Source organism: Nerophis lumbriciformis, linkage group LG25 (assembly GCF_033978685.3).
Source record: "Nerophis lumbriciformis linkage group LG25, RoL_Nlum_v2.1, whole genome shotgun sequence".
Lineage (NCBI taxonomy): Eukaryota > Metazoa > Chordata > Actinopteri > Syngnathiformes > Syngnathidae > Nerophis > Nerophis lumbriciformis.
In genome coordinates, this window is record NC_084572.2 from 8,206,101 (window position 1) to 8,229,518 (window position 23,418).

At 34.6% G+C, this 23,418-nt stretch overlaps 1 protein-coding gene across 2 annotated transcripts in view; it reads right to left on the reverse strand.

Annotated features, from left to right (window-relative positions):
• Positions 1-23,418, reverse strand: part of etv6 (ETS variant transcription factor 6) — an 87,187-nt gene that overhangs the window by 42,681 nt on the left and 21,088 nt on the right. The window contains exon 2 of one of the 2 annotated variants that reach the window (XM_061983631.2): positions 22,952-23,078. In XM_061983631.2, coding sequence (XP_061839615.1) covers positions 22,952-23,078 — 127 coding nt within the window. Of the gene's footprint in view, positions 1-22,951; positions 23,082-23,418 lie in introns of both variants that reach the window. The other variant, XM_061983630.2, reaches the window with a different exon arrangement.

Here is a 23,418-nt window from a genome sequence, read left to right on the forward strand (position 1 = left end):
TCACTCTCGAGTCCAGTGGCGACGTGCTTTACACCACCGCATCCCACACTTTGCATCGGACTCGGCGATGTACGGCTTAGACGCAGCCGCTCGGCCCATGGAAACCTCATTCCATGAAGCTCTCTGCGTACTGTACGTGGGCTAATTGGAATGGTCACATGAAGTTTGGAGCACTGTATCAATCAATCAATCAATGTTTTTTTATACAGCCCTAAATCACAAGTGTCTCAAAGGGCTGCACAAGCCACAACGACATCCTCGGTACAAAGCCCACATAAGGGCAAGGAAAAACTCACCCCAGTGGGACGTCGATGTGAATGACTATGAGAAACCTTGGAGAGGACCGCATATGTGGGTAACCCCCCCCCCTCTAGGGGAGACCGAAAGCAATGGATGTCGAGTGGGTCTCACATAATATTGTGAGAGTCCAGTCCAACTGACTGTGCGGAAAGTCGCCGACCTCTTTGCACTATGCGCTGAACCCTCTCTGGTCAGTTTACGTGGCCTACCGCTCGGTGGCTGAGTTGCTATTGTTCCAGAACTCTTCACTTTTCTTATAATAAAGTTGACTTTAGAAAATTTAGGAGCGAGGAAATTTCACGACTGGATCTAACAAGGCAGTAAAACGGCGGACCAAACAAAACAGAAGTCATGGTCATGGATTGCATTACGATAGTGCGTACAAATATGCATGAAAACCCTCCTACAGACATCACACATGGGACGCTTTAGTAAGTAAGAATTGTTTTAGTTATACTTGGAATGATGAATGAAAAATCCATACGAGTAGAACCGCTATGGACGGCTAGAAGACAGACCGGCACTTCTACTTCCGGTTGAAAGCTCTAAACAGGAGGGCACTGCAGCACCTGAGGTGAGCAAACTGGTCCAAAACTGTTATGATCCGCTGCCCGGATCATATTTTCTGTTTACGTTTTCAAGATACTTGTGTTTTTGGTTAGTTTTGGACTCCTTGAGTACCTGTTTTGTACACCTGAGTTTGTTGCCATGGCTGCTTATTATTTTCACCTGCCGCGTTTGTTCCCGACACGCACCTGTTTGTCATCACTGACATTATTATTTAAGCCTGTCCTCCCTGTCATTCGTTCTTGCTTCGTAGTTTGTTTTCATGCAACAGTTGACGACTTTTTGTTCTGGCTCTGTACCTGTTAGCTTCCACGCTAAACTCCTTTTTTTACCTTCTAGCTCCCATGCTAGCTCTTATGTGCTATGAGCACCCTTTTCTTTGTTCCAGTATTAGTTATTTATTAAATAAATCATTTATTTTACCTTCACGCTGTGTCCGAAGTCCGTTGCATCCTGGGAGAACGAAACCCTGCATCACCATGCGCCCCGGTCGTCACAGTACGAAGCCAGCAAAAAGTTCTTTCGCATCGGGCCTGACGGAGGTGGATGAAGAAGGTGCGTGGATGGTCCTCCGAGCGATGGAGGCAGAGACGCTCCGCTGTTCTCCAGATGAGGAGATGATATGGGGACCTGGAGGTGTTCTGGTCCCGATCGACTCCATCTGGCCCGGGCAGGTCCGCTCTCAGCCCGCTCGCACGCGTCAGCGAAGGCGGAAGTCGCACAAAACGGCTTCAGCTCGCGACAGAGACGCGCCACCCCCGCAATTCTTCCCTCCGGAACACAGCCAAGCAGCCCAGGATTCCCCCCCGCCGATGTTTGGTAATCCCATCACTCACTTTGCCAAACAGTTCACTGATTGGGCTGTCAGTCAGCTGGAGACCCGCGCGGATGACGTCATCCCGTCCACTGGTGATGACGTCATAGACGAAGACATTTTTTTAAATTCAGTCAACTCTTTCTGTCAGCCGCCTCCAAATGACTTTAATTCAACAATTAAATACTATCAGGACATTTTTGTTAATTATAAGTCTAGTCAGTACCAGTCACATTCTGGTTTTCAAGCCCCACCCCCTATGGCTCAAGCTCCGCCCACTCCTCTGTTTTCTCCCTCTTGGTCGTCCCTACAGTCCACTATTGAAGAGCAGAATAGACAATTTGGACAATCAAAAGGGGAGGAGCCTACCCACCTCCTCACCTCCTCACCTCCTCCCTCCCACCCCTAAAGACTGTTCCAGACTGCTCAAGACGCGTCTGGCATCCGCTTCTTGAGGGGGGGGCTAGTACTGGGTGCTTTGCTAGTGGGCGGACACAGCTGCGCCCAGCCAAGCCCAAACCTCCATGCCGGCCTCCGCCACCAGACCTTCGGCATGCTAAGCCGGAACCCCCGGCCAGGCCACCTCCGCCAAAGTCACGCCCAGCACCGACTCCAAGTCTGGTTTCCGCACCAGCACCTGTTTCCACGGCGACGACGCCTCCTGTTTCCACGGCGACGACGACGCCTCCTGTTTCCACGGCGACGACGACGCCTCCTGCTTCCACGGCGACGACGACGCCTCCTGCTTCCACGGCGACGACGACGCTTCCTGTTTCCACGGCGACGACGACGCTTCCTGTTTCCACGGCGACGACGACGCTTCCTGTTTCCACGGCGACGACGACGCTTCCTGTTTCCACGGCGACGACGACGCTTCCTGTTTCCACGGCGACGACGACGCTTCCTCCTGCTTCCACGGCGACGACGACGCTTCCTCCTGCTTCCACGGCGACGTCTGCTCTCTCCTCGTCGTCTCAGCGACCTCGGGTGGTCTGGCGGCGCAAGCGGCGCTCTCGGAGGTTAGAGTATGGACGCCAGTGGCGCAAACAGCAGCGACACCCGAGACGTAGTCGCAGAACTCTCCGGCTGCTGAACTTCTGGCGCCACTCACGCCCACCTTCTCGGCAGCCACAAATGTGGCCTTTCCGTGGTCGCCCGCCTCGCCTCCGGCAGCGGCGTTCCATTCGCCGCCGCCACCTGACTCGTCCCCGGTGGATTCGGGGACATGTGACCTGGCGACCCTCCGCCAAATCCTCCCTCCACCCTCCCTTGACTCTTGAACTTTGTTATAGTTGGGGGGGTTTAGTTTTTCTAGGGGACATCTGGAATTTGTCCCTTAAGGGGGGGGTACTGTTATGATCCGCTGCCCGGATCATATTTTCTGTTTACCTTTTCAAGATACTTGTGTTTTTGGTTAGTTTTGGACTCCTTGAGTAGCTGTTTTGTACACCCGAGTTTGTTGCCATGGCTGCTTATTATTTTCACCTGCCGCGTTTGTTCCCGACACGCACCTGTTTGTCATCACTGACATTATTATTTAAGTCTGTCCTCCCTGTCATTCGTTCTGGCTTCGTAGTTTGTTTTCATGCAACAGTTGACGACTTTTTGTTCTGGCTCTGTACCTGTTAGCTTCCACGCTAAACTCCTTTTTTTACCTTCTAGCTCCCATGCTAGCTCTTTTAGTTTTTGCCTTATGTGCTATGAGCACCCTTTTCTTTGTTCCAGTATTAGTTATTTATTAAATAAATCATTTCTTTTACCTTCACGCTGTGTCCGAAGTCCGTTGCATCCTGGGAGAACGAAACCCCGCATCACCATGCGCCCCGGTCGTCACAAAAACAACACTAACACACCTTTTCAGTGTATTTGCTTGGTATTTTTTTTATGAAGAAAAATCCATAATTCAGCCGCACCGTTTCATAAGCCACAGGGTTCAAACGTAGGGGAAAAAACATAGTGGCTAATAGTGGGAAGTTACTGTCAAAATTGAACACTTTTATCCTTTTTCCAGAAACAAAGAGTGTTTGAAATCAAGTGTCTGGTGTACAAACACATTAATAAATTATTAATATATCATTTATTACAATATTTCATATTATTTTTAGAAAAACATTTCAAATGAATAAAATAAAAATGATACTTTTTTATATTTACAATATTTCTTAAATCTTTCTAATTAATCTTATTAAAGGTATTGGTATTTATGTTTTCATAACAATAAAAAAATTTAATAAAAACATTTTTAAATACAAACACATTAATAAATTATTAATATATCATTTATTACAATATTTCATATTTTTAGAAAAACATTTAAAATGAATAAAATAAAAATGATACTTTTTTATATTTACAATATTTCTTAAATCTTTCTAATTAATCTTATTAAAAGGTATTTGTATTTATGTTTTCATAAAAATAAAAAAAATTAATAAAAACATTTTCAAAAGATTTACATTATTTTCCTTATTTCTAATTAATTCGACTAACATTATTTATTTGTACTTATTCCTAATATAAAAAAAAAAATTATGGAAAAAAAATAATTTTATAAATGTCGAAAAAGATTTACGTTATTTCTTATTTCAAATTTACATTATAAAAATGTAATAAAAATAAATCAATGAATAAATTAAAACGACATGATTTTTCAAAAAGATTCACACTACTTATTTATTTACATGACTTGCATTTATATTTTTCAAAAAACAGAAGAAAAAAAATACAACGCTTTCAACAGATTTAGATTATTTCTTAGGATTTCTAATCAATGTGATTTAGATTATTTTATTTATTTTAAATTAAAAAAATTAATAAAAAAGTGTATAAAATAAAAGTAGTGGCTAATAGTGGGAAGTTGGATTGTTGCACAGGTGGCATCCTATGACAGTTCCACGCTGGAAATCACTGAGAGCGGCCCATTCTTTCACACATGTTTGTAAAAACAGTCTCCATGCCTAAGTGCTTGATTTGATACACCTGTGGGCGGGCCAAGTGATTAGGGACACCTGATTTTCATCATTTGGATGGGTGGCTAAATACTTTTGGCAATATAGAGTATATTGAATCAGGCGTCTCTGATGGCAACTTGTCTGAGCAGCAAAGCCCGGTGGGCGACAGTGGGTCACAAGGTCAGGACTGCGGTATGCTCACCCCAGGGCCCGGGGAGGGAGCGGCGCACGCTCGGCCAAAAAAAAAGCCCATCCACATCCGGTACGTCGGCCTCGGCCATCTGCACAGAGCCCAAAGGAGGAAGTGCGAGTGGAGCGGAAGGTGGAGGCAAAAGGGGGCGCGAAGTGAAGAAAAAAACCCCGTCCCGTGACAGGAAGTAATCCAGCTCAGGCTTCGTTTCAGCACAGGAAACTGTCTTTGCGGGAAGGTTAGAGAGCACCCAGAGGCTTTTTAGGTCGGTGTGGGAACAAAGAAAGAAAGATGGGTGGTGTTTGAGCGTGGAGGAAAGGAACACAAACAGAAAAGCGATACACGGTCAGAGTTCACGTGAAGTTCATTGTGGTTGGAAGCCATAGACCCAAATAACAGTATGAAGGACCAGGTTAGGAAAAGCTTTTTCAAATTAAGGGCTATTTCAAGTGCAGAAATTATGATCCTGTTTTTAGAATTGCATCACGGGCCTGACCAAATTCTCTGGAGGGCCGTTTATGGCCCACGGGTTGTGTGTTTCCCAACCATTAATGCTTCCAAATGAAAGGCAAATGTATTTATTATTCACCATAGCCCAGAATGACTATCTCAATCATATTTAAAGGCTCATATTATGTTGTTGTTTTTAAACGCTTCTTTGTGGTCTACATAACATGGAATAGTGGTTCTTGGGTCAAAATGTTGCCTAGATTTTTATGTATTTTTAAATAATGTTTTAAAAGATTTACATTATTTTTCCTTATTTCTAATAAATTGGATTAACATTATTTATTTGTTTTTATTCTTACTATAAAGAAATGAATAAATTAATAAAAATGAATTTAAAAAATGCCGAAAAATATTTACGTTAGTTCTTATTTCAAATTAATTTTATTTACATTTTTTTTTTTTTTTTTTTTTTTTTTATAAAAAAAATGAAAATGAATTGATTAAAACGAATAGAATTTAAAAAAAAAAAGATTAACACTAATTCGTATTATTTCTATTTGGTTTACATTATTGGCCTTTTTTTTTTTTTTTTAAATGATAAAACAACTTCTTTTTTTTTTTAACATATTTACATTATTTCTTATCAATTTGATTTACATTAATTATATTTATTTTTAAATAAAAATAAATTAAAAAGTGTATAAAATAAAATACATTTAACAAAAAAAAGTATACAGTATTTCAAATTCAATTAATTTACACTATTTGTATTTTCTTTTTTAAGAAATACATAAATAAAACGATTTAAAAAATGGTTAATAAAAGACTTACACTATTTATTATTACTTATAATTATTTCTCATATTATGTTGTTTTTTAAATGCTTCCTTGTGGTCTACATAACATGGAATAGTGGTTCTTGTTCCTGTATTGTGTTTTTGCGATGCAGCAACAACGACAAAACCTCTTGCGATTTGCCTCTCCAAAGTTGTGATTCTATTTTCATATTTTATACATATATTTGAATACATCTGCGAAAAGGAAGACTTATTATTTATAAAATGTGTTGTGTGTTAATATTTTTGGGTGCCTGGAACAGATTAATTAATTAATTATTAATAATATACAATATATTATATTTTTTATAAAAACATTACAATTAATAAAAGGATACTTTTTTTTTTTTATTTACAATGTTTTTTATTATTTCTAATTCATTTGATTAAAGTTATTTGTATTTGTGTTTTCATTAAAAAAAATTATGAACAAAAACATTTTTTTAAAGATTTACATTATTTTTCCTTATTTCTAACTAATTTGATTAACATTATTTATTTGTATTTATTCTTACTATAAAGAAATTAATAAAAAATGAATTTAAAAAATGTCGAAAAATATTTACGTTATTTCTTATTTCAAATGAATTTTATTTACCTAATTTTTTTAGTTTTTTTTAATAAAAATGAAAATAAATTGATTAAAACAATTAGAATTTAAAAAAAAGATTAACACTAATAGTATTATTTCTATTTGGTTTACATTATTGGCCTTTATTTTATTATTATTTTAAATTAAATAAAATACAACTTTTTTTAACAGATTTACATTATTTTGATTTCTAATCAATTTCATTGACATTAATTATATTTATTTTTAATTAAAAATAAATTAAAAAGTGTATAAAATGAAATACATTTAACAAAAAAGTATACAGTAGTTCACATTCATTTAATTTACACTATTTGTATTTTCTTTTTTAAAGAAATACATAAATCAAATATTTTAGAAATTGTTAATAAAAGACTTACACTATTTATTATTACTTATAATTATTTCTCATATTATGTTATTTTTTAAACGCTTCCTTGTGGTCTACATAACATAGAATAGTGGATCTTGGGTCAAAATGTTGCATATGACCTGGACCTCCCGAGGGCCACGCCTAGACCTTGACTCAACTGTCGGCTCCCAATCCCCCGTGATGACACACAAGTTAGCCAAGATGCAGGCGCTCATGTTGCCAGGGCAACTCCTAAGCGTTGGGGATGAAGGAGGATGACATCACCGCTATCTCCTTTTGTTTCAGCACTACACAAGTCTTGACTTCCCCTCCCAGCCAGACGAGAAGCATTAAGTCCCCTTCCAAGGAGTAGTTGACTATGTTGGTCTATGGGTTGGTCTTTTGGGTTGGTCTATAGACCAATCGGTGTCTGTAACAGGGCAGTAAAACGGCTGATCAAACAAAACAGAAGTCATGGTCATGGACCCACTAGCTAGCTCACCAATCAGCTAAACAGACTCAATAACTCCACGGTGACGTTTTGGTGAATTTACTGAGGAATTTGTGAAAGTGAAACAATACAACAAGAACGCCATTGTAAGTTAATAATGCAAACAACCTTCCCTAGTCATGGTGCAACAACAAAAAATATATATAAAACTAAATAAATAAATAAAAAACCAACACAAAATGTCAAGACATGGTCACTGAATTTTGTAGATTTTATAAAAACGTCCATTAACCATAAAAACCATACAATTGCACCCATTTAAATCCATTATCAAGCATGATGGGAAAAATGCAAAACAATCTCCACTGCCCTAATTGTTTCCAAACGGTGCCACTTTAGAACGTACCCAATACATTTTAGAAGAAAAAAATATTTTTCCATTCGTTAGCCGCAGATATATACGTTGTAAAATAAGTTACTTACACAGAAATATTCTGTAAATGTTTATTTACATACCTTAATTGTTTCCAAACTGTGTCTGTAACACGGCAGTAACACGGCAGATCAAACAAAATAGAAGTCATGGTCATGGATTGCATTACAATAGTGCGTACAAATATGCATGAAAACCCGCGTCCAGACATCACACATGGGACGCTTTAGTAAGTAAGAATTGTTTTAGTTATACTTGGAATGATGAATGAAAAATCCATACGAGTAGAAACGCTATGGACGGCTAGAAAACGGACCGGCACTTCTACTTCCGGTTGAAAGCTCTAAACAGAGGGCACTGCAGCACCTGGGGTGAGCAAAGTCGTCCAAAACAACACTAACACACCTATTCAGTGTATCTGCTTGGTATTTTTTTTATGAAGAAACACCCATAATTCAGCCGCACCGTTTCATAAGGCGCAGGGTTCAAACGTAGGAAAAAAAGTAGTGGCTAATAGTGGGAAGCTACTGTCCAAATTGAACACTTTTATCCTTTTTCAGAGGCAAAGAGTGTTTGAAATCAAGTGTCTGGTGTACAAAAGCAGTTGCATCCTGGTGCCTGCAACATATTAATACATTATCATTATTAATATACCATATATTATAATATTTCATATTTTTATGAAAACATTAAAATGAATAAAATACAAATTATACTTTTTTATATTTACAATATTTCTAATACATTTTATTAAAGTTATTTGTATTGTCTTTTTTTTTTAATTATAAAAACATTTTTAAAAGATTTACATAATTTTTCCTTATTTCTAATTAATTTGATTAACATTATTTATTTGTACTTATTTCTAATATAATTTTTTTTTTAAATGTTGAAAAAGATTTACGTTATTTCCTATTATTTAAAATTCATTTTATTTACATTATTTCTTCGTTTTTTTTTAAATAAAAAATGAAAATAAATCGAATAAATTAAAACGAAAGGATTTTTTAAAAAGATTCACACTACTTGTGTTATTGATTACTTGCATTTATCATTTTCAACAACAACAAAAGAATAAAATAAAATTTAACAGATTTAGATTATTTCTTATGATTTCTAATCAATTAGATTTTATTTTTAATTTAAAAAATAATAAAAAAGTGTACAAAATAAATGTAGTGGCTACTAGTGGGAAGTTACTGTAAAAATTGAACACTTTTGTCTTTTTTCAGAGGCAAAGAGTGTTTGAAATCAAGTGTCTGGTGTACAAAAGCAGTCACATCCTGGTGTCTGGAACAGATTAATAAATTATTATTATTAATGTACCATGTATTACAATATTTCATATTATTTTTTGAAAACAAAAAAAGAAAGATACTTTTTTATATTTACAATATTTCTAATTAATTTTATTAAAGGTATTTGTATTTGTGTTTTCATAAAAATAAAAATAAATGAATAAAACCATTTATAAAAGATTTACATAATTTTTCCTTATATCTAATTAATTTGATTAACATTATTTATTTGTACTTATTCCTAATATAATTTGTTTTTAAATGTCGAAAAAGATTTACCGGTACGTTATTTCCTATTATTTAAAATTCATTTTATTTACATTATTTCTTCGTTTTTTTTAAAATAAAAAATGAAAATAAATCGAATAAATTAAAACGAAAGGATTTTTTTTTAAAGATTCACACTACTTGGGTTATTGATTACTTGCATTTATAATTTTCAACAACAACAAAAGAATAAAATAAAATTTAACAGATTTAGATTATTTCTTATGATTTCTAATCAATTTGATTTTATTTTTAATTCAAAAAATAATAAAAAAGTGTACAAAATAAATGTAGTGGCTACTAGTGGGAAGTTACTGTAAAAATTGAACACTTATCCTTTTTCAGAGGCAAAGAGTGTTTGAAATCAAGTGTCTGGTGTACAAAAGCAGTCACATCCTGGTGTCTGGAACAGATTAATAAATTATTATTATTAATGTACCATGTATTACAATATTTTGTATTATTTTTTGAAAAAAAAAAAAAAAGAAAGATACTTTTTTATATTTACAATATTTCTAATTAATTTTATTAAAGGTATTTGTATTTGTGTTTTCATAAAAATAAAAATAAATGAATGAATGAATTATTTTTATTATTTCTAATTAATTGGATTAACATGAATTATTTGTACTTATTCCTAATATAATTTTTTTTTTAAATGTCGAAAAATATTTACGTTATTTCTTACTATTTAAAATTAATTTTATTTACAGTATGTTTTCATTTTTTTAATAAGAAAATGAAAATAAATCGATGAATAAATTAAAACGAAATTTTTTTTTTTTAAAAGATTCACGCTACTTATGTGTTATTGATTACTTGCATTTATATTAAAAAATAATAATAATAAAATAAAACTAACAGATTTAGATTATTTCTTATGATTTCTATTCAATTTTATTTTTAATTAGAAAAATAATATAAAAGTGTATAAAATAAAAGTAGTGGCTAACAGTGGGAAGTTAACACTTTTTTCCTTTCTCTGAGGCAGAGAGTGTTTGAAATAAAGTGTACAAAAGCAGTCGCGTCCTGGTGAGAAGACCTTGTAAGTGCAATTATTTATTTTTTGTCAAATCTGCCCAGCCTTGCGTAAATAAAAGCTCTGGTAACAAAAGGGCAGAGCAGCAAGGTGGTGTCTCCGACTAAGTCCAAACAAACATGGCTCTATCAGTAAAGCTGGGACTTTGCTCCAAACTCGGTAAATGTTTGCCTTCCCCCTCAAAGCAGAAGTAGGCGGATATTGGCGCCGCTATCTCCAAACAGAGCAGGAGGAAGAGGGAAGGAATAAGAGGAAGGAGGAGGAGGACTTTCTGACACTTGTGACTCAGGGACATGTGGCTGTGCTCTCCTACTTCCCCTTTGTGGCACTCGTCATCAGAACTGGAACACAGCCAGCAGGAACTGGACCCCGTCCAGTCAAAACAAACGTAAAAACACCCCGTCAATCACGCCGCGCTTGTATGGCCAGGAAGTAGCCCGACCTGTTCCCCAACCGCCACTCGTCCCCACGCCTTCCCTTGCTGTTTTGCATAACAATGGAGATGTTTGTTTGCGTGTGCACGCGCTGTCAATGTTCGAGCCCCGTCAGCCCTTTGTGCCGTCGTGCCAACCGTACCCTCAGATCTTTGCATTTGGCCGAGCGTGTTGCATCTGTTGAATGTGCACATACAAAAAGAAAAAAAGAACACTTTTATAAAGCTGACTTTGTGTACGTGGACGACTTTGCAAAAACGTTTGTCACGCGCTGACAACACTGTCTCCATTCTTGTGGTGTTCTGTTACTGCTTGAGGAAAGACAAGAGCGTCGTTTGTGCGTGAAAACATTGCAGTCACGCCACGACGCCTGCTGGTCTTCCTCTCTTCTGTCCAAACTTCCATTTTTGCTGGGAAATCCAGCTTTTGTCCTTCTTTCCTGGGCATCCTGTATTGTGTTGTTTTTGTGACTGCAGCAACGACGACAACACTTGCCACACTTGCGTTTTTTCTCTTCAAAGTTGCGATTCTATTTTCATATTTTATACATATATTTGAAGAAAATATATAAGTTTTGTGTTAATATTGTTGGGTGTCTGGAACAGATTAATAAATTATTGTTAATGTAGCATATATTATAATATTTCATATTATTTTTATAAAAATATTAAAATAAAAATTATGCTTTTTTTATATTTACAATATTTCTTATTATTTCAAATTAATTTGATTAAAGTTATTTGTATTTTCATTAATAATAAATAAAGGAAATGAACACAAACATTTTTAAAGATTTACATTTTTCCTTATTTCTAATTAATTTGATTAACACTATTTGTATTTATTCTTAATATAAAGAAAAAAAATAAATTAAAAAAAAATGTCGAAAAAGATTTACGTTATTCCCTATTTAATATTAATTTTATTTACATTCTTTTTTTTCGTTTTTTAAATAAAAAATTAAAATAAATCGATGAATAAACTAAAACGAATAGAATTTAAAAAAAGATTCACGCTACTTCTGATTCCTTATTGAGTTACATTATTGGCATTCATAATTTTTTTTTCTTAAAATGAAAGAATAAAATAAAACTTTTTTTTAACAGATTTACATTTCTTCAGATTTCTAATCAATTTGATTTAATTATTTTTCAGATTTTATTTAAAAAATATGTATATAATGTACAAAAATAAAATACATTTAACAAAAAAGTTTTACAATATTTTTTTTAATTAATTTAATTAATTTACACTATTTGTATTTTTTTTAAGGAAATACATAAATCAAATTATTTTAAAAATTGTTAAGAAAAGACATATTCTTTCTTATTATTTCTAATTGTGTATTTAAATGTTTATTAGTATTTATTTTTTATAAATAAAATAAAATTAATATGTTTTCTTTAAACACTCATCATTTCTTATGGAAAAAAATGCCTTAGTTTCTATACAATTCGGTCACATTTTTTAAAAGATTAGCATTATTTTTTCTTATTTCTAATTAATTTGATTAACGTTATTTATTTGTATTTATTCTTACTATAAAGAAATTAATAAATGAATAAAATGCATTTTTTAAATGTCCAAAAAGATTTACGTTATTTCTTATTACTTCAAATTAATTTTCTTTACATAATTTTTTCGTTTTAAAAAAGAAAAGAAAAGAAAATAAATTAGTGAATAAATTAAAAAGAATAATATTTTGGAAATGATTCGTGCTACTTTTTAATATTTCTTATTAATTTACATTATTGGCATTTATATTTGTCCAAAACAATTTTAGGTTAAAATACACCTTTTTTTTTTAACAGATTTACATTATTTCGTATGATTTCTGATCAATAATTATATTTATGTTTAAATTTAAAAAACATAAAAAATTATATTTACATAATTTTTTTATGATTTCTAATTAATTTGATTTAACTTAATTATATTTATTTTTGATTAAAAAATAGATAAAAAGTGTTTAAAATAAAATAAATTCAACAACAAAAAAAGATATACAGTATTTCTAATTAATTATATTTACACTATTTGTATTTTTTTTTTTAAATAAATACATTAATAAAATTATTTCAAAAATTGTTTAAAAAAAACGTACATTATTTCTAATTAGTTGTATTAACATTTTTATTAGCATTTATATTTGTCCCAAAAAAATTTCAAGAATAAAATAAAACTTGTTTAACAGTTTTACATTATTTCTTATGATTAGGGTTACCCTAACTCTAACCTCTAATCAATTGTACGTAATAATATATTTTTTTAATGAAAAAAAAAAAAAAAAAGTGTATAAAATACATTTCACCAAAAAAATATTTACATAATCTTTTGGGAGTTCTAATTAATTTGATTTAACTTAATTATATTTATTTTAGATTTTTTTTTAAAATAAAAAAGTGTTTAAAATAAAATTAATTTAACAACAAAAAGATATACAATATTTCTAATTAATTTAATTTACACTATTTGTATTAAAAAAAAAAATAAAAAAAAAATAAAAAAAAAATACATTAATTAAATGATTTTAAAAATTGTTTAAAAAAACTTACATTATTTCTAATTAGTTGTATTTTTATTAGCATTTATTTTTATTTTTTTAAATGAATAAAATAAAATGACTACGTTTTCTTTAAACACTCATTATTTCTTATGGGAAAAAAATGCCTTAGTTTCTATACAATTCGGTCACGGTCTGATCTTTTTACAAAAAAAACTTAGTAGTTCTCTATTGTGTTTTTATGACTATTGAGTGTGAGGGACTATGACGTTCACTCCAGGGGCCAAAATGAATCAGATTGCCAGGCTCCTTGCTGCTTGCTGTAATGTGTGTGCGAGGTGTGTCGCCGACATGCAGAGAAGGGCACTGGATTCCGCTCGCTCTCCGGCATGTGAGAACAGTTTCCCTTTCAGGGGAGAAAAGAGAGCGAGTTCAAACACACACTCTCACACACACACACACACACACACACACAACAACAACAACATTTATTCAGGAAGCGCTGTCTGCCCACTCAGGAAATTCCTGAGGACAAGAGCTGCTTCCAGGGGCAGGAAATTTCCCCGCACAAAACACACCTTTTACCATAAAGAGGACAGCAATTCTGCGGCCACCTACACAAGCTTTACAAAGATTCTCTCACACTCGTCCACCCACTCGCATGCATAGAGGAAAGCCGAGTGTGTGCGAGAGCGCAACAGGCTGCCTTGTTGCCATGGACGTGACTTCAAGCAGAAAACACCCACAAACTATACCTCTTTTCTTACTAAAATAAACCATATTGTCAAAATGTACTTTTTAATGACGTTCCCTACAGCAAAGGGGTCCTCAACAGGCAGGGACCCCCAATATACCGGTACTAATAAAGACCCGCGGTACTAGTGACTTAAAAAATGTACTGCCTTTAAAAAATACAGATACATTGTTGTCACCACACACAGAGCACCAACAAACAGAAACAGTGTAAAGACAGAATAGGGATGTATTTTGGCTGCAAAACCAACAATAAAGGTGACGCTATAAACACTGAAGTGCCGCTTTAAAACGTAGCTAACTAGTGTTTTAGCTACTTCTAAATCACTAAGCCAAATAAAGTAAGTTTCTTACAAGTATCATTATCACTGCATGCCTGCCAACTTTTGAAATCAGAAAAACCTAGTAGCCAGGGTCCAGGGGCCGCAGGCCCCGGTAGGTCCAGGACAAAGTCCTGGTGGGGGGTTCAGGCGGGCGAAGCCCCCCGACGCAAAATGATTATTAGCATTCAGACAGGTTAAAATGTTGCTAAAACCATCATTTTTCTATCAGTCACAGTGACTTTTCAAAACAAAAATATTACAGCAAAAATCATATGGGTTGATTGACATGTTTATTCTGTAAGCTAACTTCAATAGTTAGAAATTATTTTGACAGTTAATGCCAGTTATCCTGTCAACCTTTCACAAGACTTCAATTTGTTAATTGAAAGTATAAACAGTATAAACACTTTTTACAGTAAACAAATGGTAAAACAGTACTAAACAATTCCATTAAAAAAAAAATTGGTGTCATTAACTTTCTGTCCAAGCTTGTATAATCTACTGCCTTGTTCAATTGTAAAAAATATTCTGTGCCTAAAATTCACATTTCTATCACAATTATCATACTGTAAACATGGTAAGCTAACTTCATTAAAATTAATAGTCCTGTCAATAGCATGGAATTACAATTCAAATGTAGTTTTTTTGTAAGCCTTTCAAAATAATTCAAAATATGAAAAATTAATGAAAATTAATTTAAGCCATCAGACACTTGAAAAGTGGCACATCACATCTCTAATGTAATCATTTTAACTTTTCAACAGAAATAGCACTGCAAAAATATTAAGGACATAATTCTGTATTTTGGTAGTTATGCTGTCAACATTTAACAAGATTTCTTCAACTTGGACTTGAAAGCATAAATAGTATAAACACTTTTAACAGTATAACAGTACTAAACAATTCCAAAAGATAACATTGGTGTCATTACCTTTTTGTGGCTAAAATCCAAATTTATTCTATCAGATTGATCATACTGCAAAAATGATATGGTAACTTTATAAGTTTACTTCATTAAAATGTATTGCCTCCGTAAATAAAACGTCGGCATTTATCACATCCAAAGAATCTGTTTGGGCGACGAAAAACGTTGAAAGTTTTCCACTTGTATCGCTAGCAACGGCATTAGAGACTTGTGTTTTTTTGTCCCAACGTGGTCTTTTACATCGCTAATTCCTCCGTGTCCGATCGAAAAATCTTGTCTGCACAAGGTGCAATTCGCGCAGTTTTCACCCTTTTTGGAACGGATAATTATTCCCGGATAGGCTTTTGAATATTCTTCACGGAATGACTGCAGTTTTCTTTTCGGTTTAAGACTCGTTTGCGATTTTTCTCCGGCTGATTCCATGATCGTTCGCTCGTTTGGAAACAATGGCAACTGGTGCCTCGTGCTTGGCAGCGGTGCTATAAATAGCCTTGCGCATGGCATTCGGAATGGCTCGATAGGAAGTTACTGGAAGCAGTGTCGATTGTCATTGTTGTTACGCGATTTCGTGAATAAAACTTTAAAAAAAAATTTTTTTTTTAATTAATGAAAAACCGTATTTTTTATCACTGCAACCGTAACCCGGAATAGGTTGATGAAAACCGTACTAATTACGGGAAAACCGGAGTAGTTGGCAGGTATGTCACTGGAGGACGAGGAATATCTAAACATGCTTCACGACACACCGTAGGAGGATACAATAGCTCACCGCTAACAGCGAGCGAGCGCTGCTCAATGTAAACAAACGGATCTATACAAATATCCACTGTAACGACACCAAGTACAAGGTCGTATATAGTCGATACTACAATGATTACATCGGTATGTTTTAATAACACGTTTACTTCATATTTGTTATCGTTTATAAAGTCAGTAAATACGTCCCTGGACACGTGAGGACTTTGAATATGACCAATGTATGATCCTGTAACTACTTGGTGTCGGACCGATACCTAAATCATCCAACGGTCTGAAGTCTTTTCATCCCTCGTCCGTTCCCTATTCGGGTATACGGAAACAACATGCAAGAACTAAAGTGCAGGACTGTAAAAATAAAATAAATGACAAAATATTTAAAAAAATGTGCTACTTTAAAATAATAATTTGGTCCAATAATATTCAAGTAATAATTAATGCATACTTAAATAGGAATAACAGACCAAATACATGTTACACAGCCGTAATTTCCTGGCACTAAACCTGCAGGAAATAGTCATTCTCAGGTTTGTTTACGTTTCTTGACCGTAATAAACACCAACAAAATTCAGGAATGGAATTCTGAAAAAATGACTGCATACTTAAATAGAAATAACAGACCAAATACATGTTACACAGCCGTAACTTCCTGGCACTAAGCCTGCAGAAAATAGTAATTATCAGGTTTGTTTACATTTCTTTACCGCAATAAACACCAACAAATTTCACAAATGAAATTTTTTTTAAATGACTGCATATTTAAATGGGAATACCAAACCAAATACATGTTACACAGCCGTAACTTCCTGGCACTAAACCTGCAGAAAATACTTCTTCTCATGTTTGTTTACGTTTCTTGACTGCAATAAACACCAACAAAAATCACAAATTACATTTTGAAAAAATTACTGCATAGGAATAACAGACCAAATACATGTTACACAGCCATAACTTCCTGGCACTAAACCTGCAGAAAATAGTTATTCTCAGGCTTGTTTACATTTCTTGACTGCAATAAACACCAACAAAATTCAAACATGAAATTTTGAAAAAAATTCTGCATACTTAAATAGGAATAACAGACCAAATACAGGTTACACAGGCGTAACTTCTTGGCACTAAACCTGCAGAAAATAGTTCTTCTCAGGTTTGTTTACGTTTCTTGACTGCAATAAACACCAACAAAATTCAAACATGAAATTTTGAAAAAAATTCTGCATACTTAAATAGGAATACCAAACCAAATACATGTTACACAGCCGTAACTTCCTGGCACTAAACCTGCAGAAAATACTTCTTCTCATGTTTGTTTACGTTTCTTGACTGCAATAAACACCAACAAAAATCACAAATTACATTTTGAAAAAATTACTGCATACTTAAATAGGAATAACAGACCAAATACATGTTACACAGCCGTAACTTCCTGGCACTAAACCTGCAGAAAATAGTTATTCTCAGGTTTGTTTACATTTCTTGACTGCAATAAACACCAACAAAATTCAAACATGAAATTTTGAAAAAAATTCTGCATACTTAAATAAGAATAACAGACCAAATACAGGTTACACAGGCGTAACTTCTTGGCACTAAACCTGCAGAAAATAGTTCTTCTCAGGTTTGTTTACGTTTCTTGACTGCAATAAACACCAACAAAATTCAAACATGAAGTTTTGAAAAAAATTCTGCATACTTAAATGGAAATACCAAACCAAATACATGTTACACAGCCGTAACTTCCTGGCACTAAACCTGCAGAAAATACTTCTTCTCAGGTTTGTTTACGTTTCTTGACTGCAATAAACACCAACAAAAATCACAAATTACATTTTGAAAAAATGACTGCATACTTAAATAGGAATAACAGACCAAATACATGTTACACAGCCGTAACTTCCTGGCACTAAACCTGCAGAAAATAGTCATTATGAGGTTTGTTTACATTTCTTGACTGCAATAAACACCAACAAAATTCAAACATGAAATTTTGAAAAAAATTCTGCATACTTAAATAGGAATAACAGACCAAATAAATGTTACACAGCCGTAACTTCCTGGCACTAAACTTGCAGAAAATAGTTCTTCTCAGGTTTGTTTACGTTTCTTGACTGCAATAAACACCAACAAATTTCACAAATGAAAAAAAAAAAAAAAATGACTTCATACTTAAATGGGAATACCAAACCAAATACATGTTACACAGCCTTAACTTCCTGGCACTAAACCTGCAGAAAATAGTTATTCTCAGGTTTGTTTACTTTTCTTGACTGCAATAAACACCAACAAAAATCACAAATTACATTTTGAAAAAATTACTGCATACTTAAATAGGAATAACAGACCAAATACATGTTACACAGCCATAACTTCCTGGCACTAAGCCTGCAGAAAATAGTTCTTCTCAGGTTTGTTTACATTTCTTGACTGCAATAAACACCAACAAAATTCAAACATGAAGTTTTGAAAAAAATTCTGCATACTTAAATAGGAATAACAGACCAAATAAATGTTACACAGCCGTAACTTCCTGGCACTAAACCTGCAAAAAATAGTTCTTCTCAGGTTTGTTTACGTTTCTTGACTGCAATAAACACCAACAAAAATCACAAATTACATTTTGAAAAAATTACTGCATACTTAAATAGGAATAACAGACCAAATACATGTTACACAGCCGTAACTTCCTGGCACTAAACCTGCAGAAAATAGTTATTCTCAGGTTTGTTTACATTTCTTGACTGCAATAAACACCAACAAAATTCAAACATGAAATTTTGAAAATAATTCTGCATACTTAAATAGGAATAACAGACCAAATACAGGTTACACAGGCGTAACTTCTTGGCACTAAACCTGCAGAAAATAGTTCTTCTCAGGTTTGTTTACGTTTCTTGACTGCAATAAACACCAACAAAATTCAAACATGAAGTTTTGAAAAAAATTCTGCATACTTAAATGGAAATACCAAACCAAATACATGTTACACAGCCGTAACTTCCTGGCACTAAACCTGCAGAAAATACTTCTTCTCAGGTTTGTTTACGTTTCTTGACTGCAATAAACACCAACAAAAATCACAAATTACATTTTGAAAAAATGACTGCATACTTAAATAGGAATAACAGACCAAATACAGGTTACACAGGCGTAACTTCTTGGCACTAAACCTGCAGAAAATAGTTCTTCTCAGGTTTGTTTACGTTTCTTGACTGCAATAAACACCAACAAAATTCAAACATGAAGTTTTGAAAAAAATTCTGCATACTTAAATGGAAATACCAAACCAAATACATGTTACACAGCCGTAACTTCCTGGCACTAAACCTGCAGAAAATACTTCTTCTCAGGTTTGTTTACGTTTCTTGACTGCAATAAACACCAACAAAAATCACAAATTACATTTTGAAAAAATGACTGCATACTTAAATAGGAATAACAGACCAAATACATGTTACACAGTCGTAACTTCCTGACACTAAACCTGCAGAAAATAGTTATTCTCAGGTTTGTTTACATTTCTTGACTGCAATAAACACCAACAAAATTCAAACATGAAATTTTGAAAAAAATTCTGCATACTTAAATAGGAATAACAGACCAAATAAATGTTACACAGCCGTAACTTCCTGGCACTAAACTTGCAGAAAATAGTTATTCTCAGGTTTGTTTACGTTTCTTGACCGCAATAAACACCAACAAATTTCAAGAATTATTTTTTTTTTTTAATTCTGCATACTTAAATAGGAATAACAGACCATAAATACATGTTACACAGCCATAACTTCCTGACACTAAACCTGCAGAAAATACTTCTTCTCAGGTTTGTTTACATTTCTTGACTGCAATAAACACCAACAAAATTCCCGAATGAAATTCAGAAAAAATGACTGCATAGTTAAATAGGAATAAGAGACCAAATACATGTTACACAGCCGTAACTTCCTGGCACTAAACCTGCAAAAAATACTTCTTCTCAGGTTTGTTTACGTTTCTTGACCGCAATAAACACCAACAAAATTCATGAATGAAGCATCACAAAACAATTAACAATAGCAAACACTTCAAATCATGTACCGGTAATAAATTATAGTAAATACAGGCTTTTTAGGTCATTGGAGATTATTATGAGCATTTCTATAAAAAGTAATATTTAGTGAAAAGGGTCAAATACTGCGAGCATTCTTTAGCGGACCGCCTCTAATCCACTTCCTCCTCAGGAAATGGAGAAGGCGGATTTCTGCCCACACTGCAATTTCCTCCCTCGTCCTTTTTCTCCCTCTCTCTCTCTTTTTTCCACCCCTTCCCCACTATCTCCTGCTCAGTGTGGATTGACGGCTCATTTCCCGCCCCTGCTCCTTTGCAAACCCCGGGAGGGGGTGTGGGGGGGTGCATGCAAACCGTGTTTCGGGCGCATGAGGAACTGCGACGCAAAAGCGCGGGTGTGTAGTGACCTGTCGCCTTGCACGGCAGGAAACGGAACCAAAACCAGTTCTTCCTTTTTCTTCAACAATGCAGGAAACAAAAAAAACAATCCAACTCCAGCCTGCCCAACCGTCAACTCTGCTGAAAATAAAGTTAAATATTGACAAATGTCCGGGACAAGGAAGGGTTAGTCTTTGAACGTTTATCTCTTGGCAGCGCTCCACCGCACCACCACGCTGATTGGTCACGCCGGGGGTGTCAAACGTCTTTTTTATCCAGGGCCACAGTGAGGAATAAATGAATTTATGACACTATTTCCTATCAATTATATCAGTATAGTACGCAAAGTATTCACAGCGCCAAGCATTTATGTCACAGTCTAATTCCAAATTCATTCTTGTCCTCAAAATTCTACACACAATACCCCATAATGGCAATGTCTTGTCAACGATTTTGAATTCAGCAATTCAGGAATATTTCAAATATTTGATGTGAAGTAATTGTAGCCTTAAATAGGTCAATAAATCATAACAACATTAATATTCATCCATTTTTTTTTACTTTTACTTAAGTCTCTTTTTTTATCGTTAATGGACGTTTTTATAACATCCACAAAATTCAGTGACACATTTTGTGTCGTTTGGAATTTTTTATTTTTTTTGCTCCATGACTAGGGAAGGTTGTTTGCATTTGGTCACATAAGTAAATGCTGCGCATGAATCCTTTCAAGACATAATTGAAGGTCATTGACCTAATGCAATAATAATTCCACAGTCATTCTCAAACAGTGGAACCGGCCCCCCCAGGGGGGGTGGATAAGTGTGGAGATTTTTCCCATCATGCTTTGTAATGGGTGTAATTTTTTTTTTTTTATCGTTAATGGACGTTTTTTATAACATCCACAAAATTCTGTGACACATTTTGTGTCGTTTGGAATTATTAATTTTTTTTGCACCATGACTAGGGAAGGTTGTTTGCATTTGGTCACATAAGTAAATGCTGCGCATGGATCCTTTCAAGACATAATTGAAGGTCATTGACCTAATGCAAAAATAATTCCACAGTCATTCTCAAACAGGGTGGATAAGTGTAGAGATTTTTCCCATCATGCTTTGTAATGGGTGTAATTGTATTTTTTTTTATCGTTAATGGACGTTTTTTATAACATCCACAAAATTCTGTGACACATTTTGTGTCGTTTGGATTTATTTATTTTTGCACCATGACTAGGGAAGGTTGTTTGCATTTGGTGATATAAGTAAATGCTGCGCATGGATCCTTTCAAGACATAATTGAAGGTCCTTGACCTAATGCAAAAATAATTCCACAGTCATTCTCAAACAGGGTGGATAAGTGTAGAGATTTTTCCCATCATGCTTTGTAATGGGTGTAATTATATTTTTTTTATCGTTAATGGACGTTTTTTATAACATCCACAAAATTCTGTGACACATTTTGTGTCGTTTGGATTTATTTATTTTTGCACCATGACTAGGGAAGGTTGTTTGCATTTGGTGATATACGTAAATGCTGCGCATGGATCCTTTCAAGACATAATTGAAGGTCCTTGACCTAATGCAAAAATAATTCCACAGTCATTCTCAAACAGGGTGGATAAGTGTAGAGATTTTTCCCATCATGCTTTGTAATGGGTGTAATTGTATTTTTTTTTTTATCGTTATTGGACGTTTTTTATAACATCCACAAAATTCTGTGACACATTTTGTGTCGTTTGGATTTATTTATTTTTGCACCATGACTAGGGAAGGTTGTTTGCATTTGGTGATATAAGTAAATGCTGCGCATGGATCCTTTCAAGACATAATTGAAGGTCCTTGACCTAATGCAAAAATAATTCCACAGTCATTCTCAAACAGGGTGGATAAGTGTAGAGATTTTTCCCATCATGCTTTGTAATGGGTGTAATTGTATTTTTTTTTTTTATCGTTATTGGACGTTTTTTATAACATCCACAAAATTCTGTGACACATTTTGTGTCGTTTGGATTTATTTATTTTTGCACCATGACTAGGGAAGGTTGTTTGCATTTGGTGGTATAAGTAAATGCTGCGCATGGATCCTTTCAAGACATAATTGAAGGTCCTTGACCTAATACAAAGAGAAGGGTGGGACTCTAAGAGGGTGTTATGGAGTTATTATTGGCATGGCTATTTTTACAACTTAATTAAATGTGACAACACTAGCACGTTAGCAGATGTCAGCAGCTAACATCTGCTTTAACACCTCCAGCAGAATAATACAGCACAACTGTGTGTGCGTGCCTGTGCAACTCACGCAGGTGTGCGGGCAGCCTGGCCGGCTTGTCCTCCATTCGGCTGGCTGGCCTGGCGGCGGGAGCATGGACGGGGGAGGAAGTGGAGTTTGGCAGCGGGTTGGCGGAAGGACTGAAAGAGCGCCTCTCCTGCTATGAATAGACACAGAGACACAAAAAGGCCGGGCTCAGATGAAACGTGCCAGAACCCAAACAGTGCCCACATGGACCGGCCTCACCTCGCCATGCAGCCACAGCACCAGCAAAGTGGTGTGACGCTGACAAAGTGTTAGGCCGTGGAAATACCGATGCACCGGGATGCCAAGCATACCTTGGCGCATGTGCGGATAATCCCTGAAATAACAAATGCCCTAAAAATGTTGCTGGCTCGGTAAAAAAAAGACAAATACAAACGGTCTATTGTAAGGGTGTCTAAAGTACAAAAAGAACAAAAATGGAAGAAAATAAGAGCAAAAAGACATAATGTCAT